We start from the raw sequence: 14,396 nt of genomic DNA on the forward strand, positions 1-14,396 counted from the left end.
AACTAAATTTAATTAGTTATTTACTTTAGCTTATCCCCTCTGCACTCAGTTCTCCATGTGGAGGTGACCTTAATTTTTTTATATACCATAATACTGTTCTTATGACAGGAGAAGAGCCTGATGGGGTAGGACAGCTTGAGTGCTAATGCTTTAAATCAGATGGTCAGATACACACAGGGACATTTCTCTCACTGTTCTTTACATTATACTGATGTAGTTATCTGATACTCATCTCAACTTCACTAAAGTATAATTTCATTTGAGTTTAATGGATTTTCGGAACTTGAGCTTGTATAAAATCAGGACACTTGAAAACAAAGTTTGTGCCATTAATCTGAGGCTGTAGTATATTGAATTTATGGGTAGAGGGTACAGTGAAAGGTTGGTCCTTTGTAGGAAAAAAAAGATTAAGGTGTCACATAGGATGTTCTTCGTGTTTCACTGTTGCAGTCATTACATTTGAGTAATCTGCTGGCAGGTTGCCCTTAGTCGGCTTGAATTCCAAAGTCTTGGGTCCTGCATCGGTTGCTGTCTCCTATGAAATGATGTCAGGTCATCAGGGGTATAAAACAAGCAGCCGACATCATTTTCTTTATTCTTTCTTGCTGCACGGTGCCCGAAGCAGAAGCATTTTGCAAGTGCTGGTCGGCTGACTCCTGAAATATTCAAGTTTGAGTTTCAGAACCAAAGTCTTCACTAAAGCAAAGTACCCCGTTGGGGAAACTTTTTCCTTGCTCCATACCGATGTCAGAAAAAGTTAATACCTCATAAGGATTTCCATTTAAACTGTATTCCATGCCGAGGCCCTGATCACAACATGCCTGGCTGTGGGTTTTATGCTAGATTTAACCAACGCACTATTAAGCGTCGGTATATTTTTGCCTCAAAGTATTTTGGAAACATTTTTAACTACCCAGAAATGTCGTCAGATAGCAGTCCGACTACCGGAGTACATAAAAATCTCAAAGAAAAGGACAGAGACAGACAGTCGAGGTCCAAAACTGATGACAAAGCTTCTCCGAAGCCAGACGCCGGTTCGCCAGTACTCAGTGAGAAGCTTTCGCAGCCCCTGATACCCGCTACTTACGAGTCGCAGGCCCCTACCGAGACCCAGGTGAAGTCTGGCATGCTGCAAGATACTCAAAGTATTGGACCCACAGATGTATCTCCCACGGATGGATTCGGAGCCGCTGAGCAGTCACTGGCTTCTGAGGGTGTATTCAGGCCTCAACATTTTTATATCAAACCGACGACAACTGCAAAACCAAAGACCAAAGCAACTTCTAAAACTAAAAAAATGACACATGAGCCACATGTACAGGCCACTATGCCTAAAAACAAATGATCAAAATGGCTGAAAACCTTATTACCTTGATCAGGGGTTCCCATCCCCCTCCTGATAAGAGGCCTAAGCAAGATACTGTTTATGAATCTTCAGATCAGGTTTCTGTTTCTTCTGCTCAGGAATTATCTATACCTCAGTAAAACACAACCCAAAACGTTAAAAGCTAAAAGCCCAACAAAGCAATATCAGGAAACAAAAGGCCAGCAAATCGGTTCCAAAAGCTTTATTGGCAGAAAAATAGGTGCTGAAGTTACACCATATTACTCTCACAGCAACATATATCACGAGACCTCAAACTAGTTTTGGTAGAACACCTTCATCAGTCAGGAAAAATCTAAAAAAACATTCTGGGGCTCTATTTCCACTATATATACAGAACAATATACAGTATTTTTTATCTAGGTGGCCACATCTAGAGATACATATACTATATATCCTTGCATTAAACAATGTTTTAATATATGCTGTGCATAGTAAGTGCTTGTGCATGTTTTATGAAAGCCATTATATATATATATATATATATATATATATTATATATGAGAATTTTTTTATTTTTTTTTTTTTATTTGAAGGTGTTCTACCGAAACTAGTAAACTGAGGTTTCGTTTGTATATGTTGCTGTGAGAGTAATATGGTGTAACTTCAGCACCTATTTTTCTGCCAATAAAGCTTTTGGAACCGATTTGCTGGCCTTTGTTTGTTTCCTGATTATCTATACCTCCCTATGAGGATTCTGATGCAGAGGAGTCTATACCATCTGCATCACCTCCTGAGGATTATTCATTTGGAGAAATCTTGCATACTTTGAGGGAGCATTTTCACTGGGAGAGTCAAGATTTCTCAGAATCAAAAAAGAGGCTCAGGGATTTCCTTCTTCTCCCTCAGCACAGGCCTTTATCAATACCCTCTGTTTTAGACATTGTGGATGATGTGTTTTCAGAGTCAAACTTGACCCCCTGACTCCTTACCTCCGGCTCCCAGCAAGCCTGACAGATATTACAAGGTTCCTGACTCACACAAATTTTTATTTAGAAACCCTGCTGCTGATTCTGAAACTAATTTCACAGGGTCCAAAGGAAGTTAAGGCCTCAACAGCAAAAAATCCTACCCCCTCTGACAGAGATTTGGGGAAAAAAGGTTTATTCATCTGCAACCTTGGCAATTAGGTCCTTAAACTGCCAGTTTCATATGCTCAAGTATCAACAACATGTTATGGAATTGCTGAAACAGAAAATGATGTTGATTTCTGAATGTGCAGAAAATAAAGAATTGCAGGAATTATTGCATGCAGCTGAACAGGTTGGAAAGCATACTTTGCAATGTGGTTTTGATTCCTTAGAGGCCTCCTGCAGGGCCACAGTTACTGGATCTGTGATTAGGAGGCATGCCTGGCTAAAAGAACAAAATTTGCCTGATTATGTTAAAGCTAAATTACTGGATGCACCTTTACAGCATGATACTCTGTTTGGTATTAAGGCAGAAGAGGTTTTAAAGAAAATGGAAGACAAAGCTAAGTCTATGCAAACTGTAAAAGTCTTCTTACAAATGCAGCCACCAAGATTCAGTAGACACTGGCCTACAAAAAAATTGGTCCTTTCCTGTGTCAGACAGAGATCAAAGGGGCAAATCCAGACGCTCTAAGGGTTCCAGATACCAGGCGCAGGATTCATACAGGTTAAAGCAATGGGGCGCTTCTACGTCCAAATCTGGAGGAGATAAAGCGCAAACCTACAGAAAACAGTCACAATGACTTCCCTCTGCCTTCACCAAGCACTTACCTTTTGGAAGCACCCTTAGGGTGGAAAATTAGCACTTTTTGCTCAAAATTGGCAGTTAATAACCCAGGACAAGTGGGTGCTAAACATAGTATCACAGGGATACAGATTCCATGTCCATACTCTGCCAATGGCAAACTGTGGGCCAGATCTGCCAAAAAATCAATGGGCAGAGGCACAGAAACAGGTTATGTCCCTCATGGATATGGGGGCCATTCATCCAGTACCAGAACAGGAAAAAGGACAAGGTTTTTACTCAAGACTGTTCTTGGTACCCAGAAAGGACAAGGCCTGGTGGCCAATACTGGCTTTATCGATTTTAAACACATACCTGGACATTCCAAAATTTAAAATGCTGACTTTGCAGCAGCTTCTGCCCATGCTGGGCAAGAATGCTTGGCTGGTGACATTAGACCTAAAAGAGGCATACCTGCACATCCCAATAAGGCAATTGTGCAGAAGATACCTTATATTCAAGGCTGGCTTAATGCATTACCAATTCTCTGCACTGCCCTTTGGCTTATCTACTGCACCCAGAGTCTTTACAAAGTGCCTGGCACCAGTAATTGCTTTTTTCAGACAAAGAAGTATACAAATTTATCCTTACTTGGACAACTGTCTCATTCAAGCAGAGAACAAGGACATTCTTCTTCAACACCTGGCATTTCTGAAAAGGCTTCTACCATGCCTAGGGTACACAATAAATGAAAAGAAATCACAGCTGGTACCCTCTCAAAAGATAACATTCCTGGGTGCAAACTTGAATACAACTGCCCAGATGGCTTATGTCATGCCAGACAAACAAACGCAACTGACTACTTACTTCAAACTGATGGCAGCAAAAACCCAGTTATCTGCAAGACAAACTCTGCAGGCTTTGGGCTTCATGGCATCCTGCATCCTACTGATTCCATATGCAAGACTGCATATGAGGAAACTTCAATGGTACCTAAAAAGTTTATGGAGTCAACATTGTCACAGTCTGGAAACAATGATTCCTCTCATTCCCTGCCTACAACAGGAGTTTCTATGGTGGGCAAAGGCATGTCACCAAAACATGGGATGGGCCTTCACTTTTACCCCCTGCCAGCCAAACCTTAACAGCAGATGCATCAGATTATGCCTGGGGGGCCCACATGGTGGGAAGATGCATTCAGGGCATATGGACCCCAAAACAAATGCATCTACATATCAACCAAAAAGAGATGCTAGCTGTTCAAAATGCCCTGACCACCTTCAAGGACTTACTTCATCCAGGACAAGATGGACAACACCACAGTTATGCGGTATATAAACAAACAGGGGGGCACGCACTCATACCCCCTTTGCAGATTAGCCATGGCACAGTGGGACACAGCTTTGACTTACCAAATACATCTTCAAGCTCAATTCCTGCCAGGAAATCAAAATACTCTGGCAGACAATTTAAGCAGAAACCTTATGGACCCTCACAAGTGGAAACTAGATCCACAAGTCTTCAGCATGGTAACAAAGAAATGGGGGAGCCCGGACATAGATCTATTTGCCTCTCCTCAAAATTATCAGTTCAAAAGATTCTGCACAAGGACTTATCACAGACAAGCATGGAAAGTGGACGACCTATCCTTCAGTCAGAAAAAACTATCAGTTTACGCCTTTCCTCCTCTGCCTCTTCTTCCCAAGGTCCTACTAAAAGTCAGACAAGAGAAGCCAAAGATGATACTAATTGCCCCGGACTTGCCCCACCAATACTGGTACCCAGTCTTAAGGAACTTGTCTCAATACCCAGCTTGGACCTTACCTCAAAGACCTCAACTACTGTCCCAGCAATACAATCAGATCCTGCACAATCAACTCCAAACACTGAACCTGGCAGCATGGCTGATCATGTAGTTATACAGACAAAACCTCTCAGTAAAGCTGTGATGGATGTCTTTTTGGAAGCCAGAAGGCCTAGTACTAGAAAATCTTATTCTGATAAATGGAAAAGATTCTGTGCTTGGAATCAAGCACAAGGAACTGATACAGCAGAACCAAATATTCCTCAGATATTACAATACTTGACTGAGATGCTTGACAAAGGCCTATCTTTCTCATCAATTAAAAGCCACGCCTCTGCCATTTCGGCTCATTACAATACAGAGCCACCAATCTTTTCTCATCCTTTACTAAAGCAGTATCTTAGAGGAGCCAAAAATTTAAGGCCTCCTAGAAGATCAACAGTACCTGCATGGGACCTCAGTTATGTGTTGGAAAAGCTCACCTTGCCTCCATTTGAACCAGCTGCTACTGCTGATATAAAGTTCTTATCATGGAAAGCAGCTCTGCTACTAGAATTACTTCAGCAAGAAGAGTCTCAGAACTACAGGCCCACATGGCTGTGGAGCCTTTTATCATATTCTACCCAGACAGGGTGACTCTGAGGACAAATCCTTCATTTATACCTAAGGTGATTTCCAGTGTGGCTCTTAACCAAACTATTCATCTGCCAACCTTTTATCCAAATCCGCAGAACAAGGGGGAGAGAATTCTGCATTCCTTGGACATACACAGACAGCTAAGATTCTACTTGAGCAGGACTAAAGCTCTAAGAAAAACTGAGCAATTACTAGTGACATATGCTGCAGGATCAGAAGGAAAGGCTATTTCAAAGCAGACTATTTCAAAGTGGATAAGCCACTGCATTCATTTCAGCTACTTACACCATGGCAAACCTGTGCCCAAGGGCATTAGGTCTCATTCCACCAGAGCTGCAGCTACTTCAGCAGCCTTTCTCAGAAGAGTACCAACCAAAGACATTCTAGAGGCTGCTACTTGGAGTTCTGTTCACACCTTTACAAAGCATTATCATTTGCCTCTCTGCTCTAAGTCCAGTGCAGGCTTTGCCACTGCAGTTCTGCAGGGCCTTATAGCTGCACCTAATGCTGTTTAGCTCCTGCCTTCCATCCATAGCTTTGGGATTGTACCCAAATGTAATGACTGTAACAGTGAAACACGAAGAACATAGTACAGTTGTGTACACTTACCATAAATGTAGGTGTTCAAGTGTATTCACTGTTGCAGTCCAGGTTACCCGCCCGCCATCCCCCTTTCATTCTGGTGTTTATCTTTCCTTCTCTGTTTTCTGCAACCTATGTGGTGTATTTGCTTGTAGATGAAGGTAACGTTTATATTGATGCATGTATATAGTTTTTATATATATATTTTTTGCTACCTTTTTGGAGGCACCTGACATCTGGGGCAAGAAAAACTAAAGAAAATGGCACTGGCTGCTTGTTTTATACCCCTGACGACCTGACGTCATGGAAGAGGAGACAACAACTGACGCAGGAACCAAGGCTTTGGAATTCAGGCTGACTGAGGGCAACCTGCCAGCAGATTACCCAAATGTAATGACTGCAACAGTGAATACTCTCGAACATCTACATTTATGGTAAGTGTACACAGCTGTACTTTTCTTGTCAGGGTGCTGGGAACAGGAAAGCTAATGTAACTTCATAAGGTAATGGGCAGGGTGGGTACACCATAGTCTCTGAAACAGTGCATTAATGATAAAGCATGATTTGCAGAGTTCATTGGTTACCTGTCTGTGATTTTGCTGACCTGAATTTTAGACTAGTTTGGGGGTTTTCCACAGTCCAGATGGGGTTGGGGATTGATTGACTAAAAGGGTACTTTTTCCTTATGGTATGGGGATGCCGGCAGCATCAGAAGAATTATGAGATGGTTATCTTTGGAATTAATATACAGAAGGATTGCTAAGCATAATTGCCCATTAACTGGAAAAAGAGACAGGACTGTTGCTAAAAGACTAAGGGACAACTGTGCCTGTCCTGCTGCTGAAATGATTTGGTATGTAACCAGGCTTACTTGATGCTGCTGGTTATTAAAGTATTGAACAGCAGGTCAAGCAATAGCTTTGCCTGAGGGATGCCCATTCCCACATGGTAAACATGAAGGAATGCCTGTTTATTCAATCATCTGGTGCCCAAAAGGATTATGGGAAAATGAGTTGTAGTAAGAGAATGAATACACAATGTCCTAACAAGTGCATCACTAGCATTTTCTCCTTTCTGTTATCAGAAAGAATATCTTTAAATGTTTTTCTCTTTTCTCCCCAGTAGCAGAGCTGCCAGTAAAATAACTAGAAATTATATGGTTACCAGAACTTTGCCAAAATTATATGGGTTATTTTTTGTAAAGTGTATTGTATCTCATGTAACAGCCTCAATGTCACTTCTGCGAGTTAAGAACAGTTGACACATTTATTTTATTTAAGAGTCAGATCATAAGTAGCAGTGAGGGATGTTTCTTTGTCATCGTTGCTGTAGTCCTTAACATTTTGCAGCACTGAGTTTGTCTCCAAGAAAGGTTTCTGAAGTGCTTACAAAGTAACATTTGTATTTAGTTTAAAAGTCAAATCCTGTTTTCAGTACTGTAATTTTATTGCTACACATTCCTATCTGAATTGTAACAATGCAGATTTTTGTGTGTATTTCAACTTTTATCACTGGGCAGAGTACTGACTTGACATCCTTTAGACCAGTGGTCTCCAACCTTGTTTGCACCAAGGACCGGTTTCATGTAAAACAGTTTTCCACAGATTGGCCATCGCTCTCATAAAAATAAAGTGCATAATAAATACAACTCACCATAATGTAGAAACAGTGGGAGCCCTGAGCTTGTTTCCCTGCAATGAGAGAGTCCCATCTAGGGGTGATGGGAGAAAGAGACACCCGAAGTATGTTCCTTATGTCCAGTCTACTCCAGAGTATTATTTTGGTTGCTGTCATTGCAGAAATACCTGCTTCACAAAGATAAGATGTTAGCAATGGAAGCAGTGTTTTCAGTGCGTATTCTAGCAACTTTCTAAGTTTCTAAGAACAATATTTAAAATATGCCCTTATTATTTGTGGCTCTATTCTGATTTATTGTGAGAGAGGTTGAGAGGTATGGTCGAGATGTACATAAAACTCTTAAAAATTGCTGCTGCTAGGGATTACTGTCATTCTTCACTCTCTCTGTCATGCATGCAAGCACACATACACACACACACACACACACACACACACACACACACATACACACACACACAGTCTGTAGTGCTTTCATGCAGGCAGTCACTCACACATGCAGGCAGAAAAATAAACGCACTCATACTCACGCATGCACACATTCACTTTTTATGTTGCACTCCCTGTCTAAAAGTTTCTGTGCAGCCCATTACCGTATGATCCACAGCCTGGTCATTGGGGACCACTGCTTTAGACCATTAGCCAGTTCTGATTCATAGAGTTGGGAGGGTGGCCTAATGGTTAAGGTGTTTGCCTTACAAACACAAGGTGCAGGGTTTGAGTCTTACAAGGGATAATTGGCTAGGCTTAAAATGGCTCGCAAGGGCAGTTAGCTTAGTACTAATCTATGAACCATATGTACTGTACTTGGTTCATATACTCATCACTGTTAACATTTTTGAGATTTTTTTTTTCTGTATGCTCGTGTTATATTTTATTATTAGTCAGTTTGAAAAGGCAATAGTAATATCAAAGCAGTAATGAGTTGCTGTGCATATATGGCACAGTTTAGGAATTAAGTTATTTGTCCTTATTTTGGGTTACTGTACAGCCTGAATTTCTCAAATTTTTTTATTATTGTTATTATTCATGAGGAAGGAGTTAATTAAATTTCTTATGATTTCATAGCAGAAGTCAGTTGCTTAGTGTTCTGCTGAGATTGTTGTTGTTGTGGACTTGTGACATTATTTTTGGTGGTTAGTGATTCTGTGATAAGAGACTGTCTAAAGATCGATGTTTGTCAGAACAATTAAGTGAGATGTAGGGAAGTTATGTGATGATAAATACATTGTAGCTATTTGATCAGAACAAATAGACTGAAAGGCCATCCTGTGAAAATTTTATTATGGGCAGGGCTTTACACAAGGGTTGCTGCTGCTGTACTGCCTAATTATTATAACTAACTGTGGTTGCAGATCCTTAGGGCTAGTCATAGACCCACATACATGTCACTCAAAATATTTATCTGTTTTTTTTTTTTGTCAGCTCAACAGGCTTTGATGTGTTCATTGTCATTCAAGAATGCAACTACCATTTAAATGATATAAGCCATGTTCACTTTCTTAGCCTGAGGTAAGTATTCATATTGATAGTGAGGGATCGAAAACACTGGTAAACCACTTTGCATCTCTTATAGTTTGATATAAGGGAAAAGGACTTGTATTATAATCCAAATAAAGTGAAGTTTACTTGCTGAGATATAAACAGCACAAGACAACTCTGTGTTGCACTTGGAGGCTGACCAACACTTCTTAGAAGTAGTGCTGGGTACATTTCATAGGAGCAGTTTATACCTGAACAGTCTTTCTGTTTGAAGCTTCCAGCGGTACTTACAGTTGGAATTGTTTAGTGGTACAACATAACCTCTGCAGATTCAATGCACTCATCCAGTTAAGTCTAGACTAATCTCTGTTTTCTGTCTTTCTGACCAAATGCTCGCATTGTACTCTTGCCTTCTGTTTTTTCCATCTTCAGTGCCATGCATTTGCATTTTCAACTTTGCTCTCAAGGCTGTTTTACTCACATGTAAATACACTTGTAGAATATGTATGTTTAAGCATTTTTTTTCTTTTTGCAGTGTAAAACGATCCCAGAGCAACAACTGGGAGAGCTCAGAAGAAAGTCGTCACAAACTGATAAGGGCTGCCACCACAACTAAGTTGTTATCAAAAGTAGTAAAAAATGTAGAGAAGTAAGTATTTTGCAGTAAACGAAAAATACTTTCTTTTACAGTAATGCTAGTGTAAACACTGAAATGTCGAGTTCTTTGTTATTAAGGTAATTTAGCCAATTATCTTTTTGTATTCATCAGTCAGAGTCTGTGGTTTTCTTATAGATGATTATTATAGGCTGCTGATAGTCCATTAACTGTTACTGGACTCTGCTATCTGCTAGAGGGTAGAGAGTTGCCATGACTGTCAGCAGATCTTAGTACATCAGTAAATCTGTGTGTGTGTGTGTGTGTGTGTGTGTGTGTGTGTGTGTGTGTGTGTGTGTGTGTGTGTGTGTGTGTGTGTGTGTGTGTGTGTGTGTGTGTGTGTGTCTGTGTGTGAGTGTGTGTGTCTGTGTGTTTATACTCTGAGTATAAGCTTGGAAATGAGTAGGAGAAACAACTTTAATTTTCTCTTGCAGTATAGAAACGTTACACATACTTAACACCTGTTGATAGGCATGGTTTAGAAACATCTCACTCATTTTGATATAACAGCTGTTTATCTGATTTTTTCCTTGTAGTAACCATGAAGTTGTCATCTTCTGTCTGCTCATTTGTCCTCCTGACTTCAGAGAGAAGAGGGATGGAGGCAAGTGTAGAGGAGTGTAGCCATCCTTCAGTTAGGGCTGGCTGAGTTCTGAGTACTTCTCTAATACCCCTTTTATTGGCTGGAGGAGACAATTCATTGTCTGCCACACTATGCCATCTTGGGTGCTTATATCTGCACATCCATGATCCCATCTCTAATAGCCTAAAGCCTCATGCATAATTAGTATAGGAACTACGCTTCTGCACTTTCCCTACGATGGCGGTTTTGTGGCAGGACTGTGCTGGAGCTCTCGCCATGGGATTGGAGAGGTATCTTTGGTTACTCAACTTCTATCCCTCCCTGACCAGCATCTTCCAAAACCTGGCCAATTTATCAAAATTGAGTCGTGTGAAGCTTAGTCAGGGACAAAAGCTTTCACACTGGATCCAGAGTTATCCCCATAGTTTTGACATCAGAGGTGGAATATAGCACATTCCAGCATGGTTGTATTTATTTTATTTTATTTTATTTCAAATTTGTTAAATAGAGTAGGGCACTGATCCCACTGGACCCATTTTAGTCTAAGCCCAGGGAGAATTGACTGATTGACAAGATTAATGGCTCTGGTGAGGTCAATAAATTTGGCCCCGTTAATTTGGCCTTTGTCCATTCCAAGAAGAATGGTCATTGTGCTCATATAGCTGTGAATGTACTGTTACCAGACCTAAAGCCATGCGGCTTTTGAGAGAGAAAATGATACTGGTTGATGTAGTGAATGAGTTGCGAGTAAAGCATTTATTCCAGAATCTTTTCTGGGGCAGGCAGAATAGAAATGAGCCACAAATCTGATGGCTTGGAGGAACTGGGTTTCTTAGGGAGAGATTTTACAATGACATTTTTTCCAGCTATTAGGCATAATATTAAGTGTAATACACAGGTTATAGATGTGTTTCATTGAGGTTGTGATGTTGTCTTTACACTGCAAAATAAGCCATGGGTGAAGGTTGTCTGTACCCGGACTGTCAGGTTTAATCTGTTCTGTCAGAGGGTGGATGTCCTTGATTGTGATCTTTCTGAAGTAGAACAAATGGTAGTAAGTACTGAGGAGATGTGGGAGTGGCAGATGCAGTTTGGAATTGTCTAGAGTAGAAGTCAGGAAAGTTGCTGAAATGAAAGGAAATCAGAGGCAGAAGGTTGAGAGGATGTGAAATGCATGGAGGGAAGGCTTTTCTGTCCTTTAAGACAGTTGACCTCTTTCCAGAAGGTTTTGGATGATCTTATTAGTGAGATTTAGTGTGATTTCATCAGGTGATCTTTATGACAGTGTATAGCTTGCTTGGCAAGGTTGCATAGCTGTTTGTTTATAGTAGTAGGAAGTGCCTTCCAAGAATGCCAGGCTTTGTGTCTGTGTTGTCGAAGTGCATTAAGCTCATGGGTTAACCAGTTGATAGTTTTAGGTTTGTACAGTCTTTGGATTACTGAGAAGGAGGAGTTTTTCAGGTTAGTCAGTACAAAGGTGAGTAGTTCTGCTGCAGACAAATTCAGAATTGGTTGCCAGTCCTTTAAGTATAAGGTATATTTCATTTAGTTATTGTTATTCTATGATTTATTACAGAAAAATATGAGGTTTGTTGGTTTACATATGGATGATGGATATAAAAACTAGTACAGCAGTGGTTATTGAAAAGATGGTGGACAGATGATGATGTCTGAGATCAGAGAAGGTTTATTAGTTAATCTGAGAAGTAGGAAGGAGTGGCAAGACTTGTTGAGGTTGGGTCTAACAGATTGAAATATGAAGTGGGTGAGGCTGAACTGCAACAGAAGAGTGTTCAGGTTATTGGAAATGGCACTGAACAGATTAGGTCATTGAAATATGGACAAGAGATGCAGAAAACTGACTGCAGGTAACGGTGTCAACATTAACACTCTCCTTTGTCAGAGCTGGTATTTTCCATGTTGGTGATGCTGTGTTTCCTGAAGTGTCAGCTGCATCACTGTTTAGAATAAGGGCACAGTTGAAGAGATGACAGAACCCATTTTCTGTACATAAACTGTGGGATAAGTGTCATCTGTTGCCCTACAAAATTTAATGAATGTATACTTGAAGGTTATTGTGGTCACAAGTCTGCCTTCACTCATTACACATGAAGCTAGAAACAATCTTCCTGACAGCAAGAAATAAGGGTAAGATTTAATGTCCTGCCTTGTTATACACAAACACTCACTGAACAGTTGATATGCAGTTTGATATCAACAGTAAAAGTTCAAATGCAGTGCTAGTCAGTTTATTTTCAGTGCACCCCAAACAATGAAATGAGTGCAAAGCACATTAACACAACATGGTACTCTTTACCAGAATGCAGTGAGCACTGTGTGTAGTTGCTGTGCGCAAGGTGTGTAACAGTACACTACCCTGGATTAGAATGGCACACAATGTGCTTATGGTGAACAGCTGTGCAGCAGTGGGTGACCTAAATGTAAATGGCGCACAGGGCACTTGGGGCATGTATTAGTGTATGTAACAGCATTATGCCTCATACATGGCAGGAGTACAGAAAGCATTTGTGGGAGTTGGGAACCTTTCAAGATAGGTTGCAAGACAGAAATTTGTACCTTTTTCATCTACAGTGCCCAAGTTCCACAGGAAACAGATTCACATAGCTTTGTGGGAATATACTGTGTGTGAAATTAATTGTTTTTGTTATGGCTTTAAGGAACAAGCTTTGTTGCAAGTTTCAAAACAAGTTTCCTAATCCAGCAGTAGAAATTTTATTTATCATATACAGGTACATATTTCTGCTGATTTTTCTCTTTTTTTTTTTTGTGTGATCTTTTCCCACTCTTTTCAGAGGCAGTAATAGTGTAGTTTTTCTGTTGGAATGGGGCTTCACTTTTTTGCCTGTAGTTCTGTGGAAGGTATTTTCCCTCATTATTAGTAGTTGTGTGGTATTGTCTTATAGTATAATGAGAGTTGTGAAATGAACTGGTAGAATTCTGCTTCAGTTTAGTCACTTTTAACATTGATTTCCTAGATGCGAGTCATATTTTCCATTGAAATCCTTTCCTGTTTCTCTGGTTGCAGTTAATTATCTCCTGTTATGGCTCTAATGAATTTTTATTGCTTTTCATTAGTTTAATTTTTTTTGTTCTCATTTTTATAAAGTTAATTTCTTGGCTTTTGAACTATTTGTATGTAGTTGCTTCTGTGTGACTTGTTTGTGTAGTTTGTGAGAGTGTGTAGTATGTGAAGCTTTATTTTGCTCTTCTAGTGTGAACGGGTCTGAGTTATTGCAACTAGATGGTTGCACTAGCAGACTGTTGGTAAATGCTTGATAATGATGTGCACACACAGTGATGTTAACATTATTTGTACTGTGTCTGCAATAAATGGATTATGACATACCCGTTTAGTAGTGTGTGTGTGTGTGTGTGTGTGTGTGTGTGTGTGTGTGTGTGTGTGTGTGTATGTGTACAATATCTACGTGACTGTGTCATCACTGAGCAAACTGATACAGTAGCATAAGCAAAAAGGGCATTTTTATTTTAGATTGAATCTAAAAAGGTCGAACCATGAAGAAAGACATTAAAAACAATATTTTTTTGCAATGGGGCAAACACCCCATCAGCCCCCACGCCCCCTGCAAGTTATTTATACCAACTCTGAGATTTCACAACAGCAGGGGAAAAGGCAAATTCCCAGACCCCACTGTTCCACGATCTCGCATGGGAAGCACCTGAAAGTCTGAAAATTAAGCATGTAAGAGAGTAAACTCCTACAAACTGCAACAATATTATGGTTCATTTGGTCTAAAGCACATTTGATAGAAACCATAAAAACTCGTAGCATGTAAACAAACAAAGACCCTGTGTGTTGTTTAGCCATAGAGATGTGGGACACAGTTCAGTCTATGGGTCTAGACTTGATGGCCTAGTACCTCTCAGGGAAAAACTACCTCTTAGCTGACCACTTCAGTAG

At 40.3% G+C, this 14,396-nt stretch overlaps 1 protein-coding gene across 4 annotated transcripts in view; it reads left to right on the top strand.

Annotated features, from left to right (window-relative positions):
• The window catches only part of EML4 (EMAP like 4), a 1,975,061-nt gene that overhangs the window by 1,321,780 nt on the left and 638,885 nt on the right, over positions 1–14,396 (top strand). For all 4 annotated transcript variants that reach the window (XM_044060268.1, XM_044060269.1, XM_044060261.1 and 1 more), the window contains one exon: positions 9,754–9,867. In XM_044060268.1, the coding sequence (XP_043916203.1) occupies positions 9,754–9,867 (114 nt within the window). The remainder of the gene's footprint in view (positions 1–9,753; positions 9,868–14,396) is intronic.

The sequence above is a fragment of the Protopterus annectens genome, chromosome 1.part0, assembly GCF_019279795.1.
Source record: "Protopterus annectens isolate FY-2018-M chromosome 1.part0, PAN1.0, whole genome shotgun sequence".
Taxonomy (NCBI): domain Eukaryota; kingdom Metazoa; phylum Chordata; order Ceratodontiformes; family Protopteridae; genus Protopterus; species Protopterus annectens.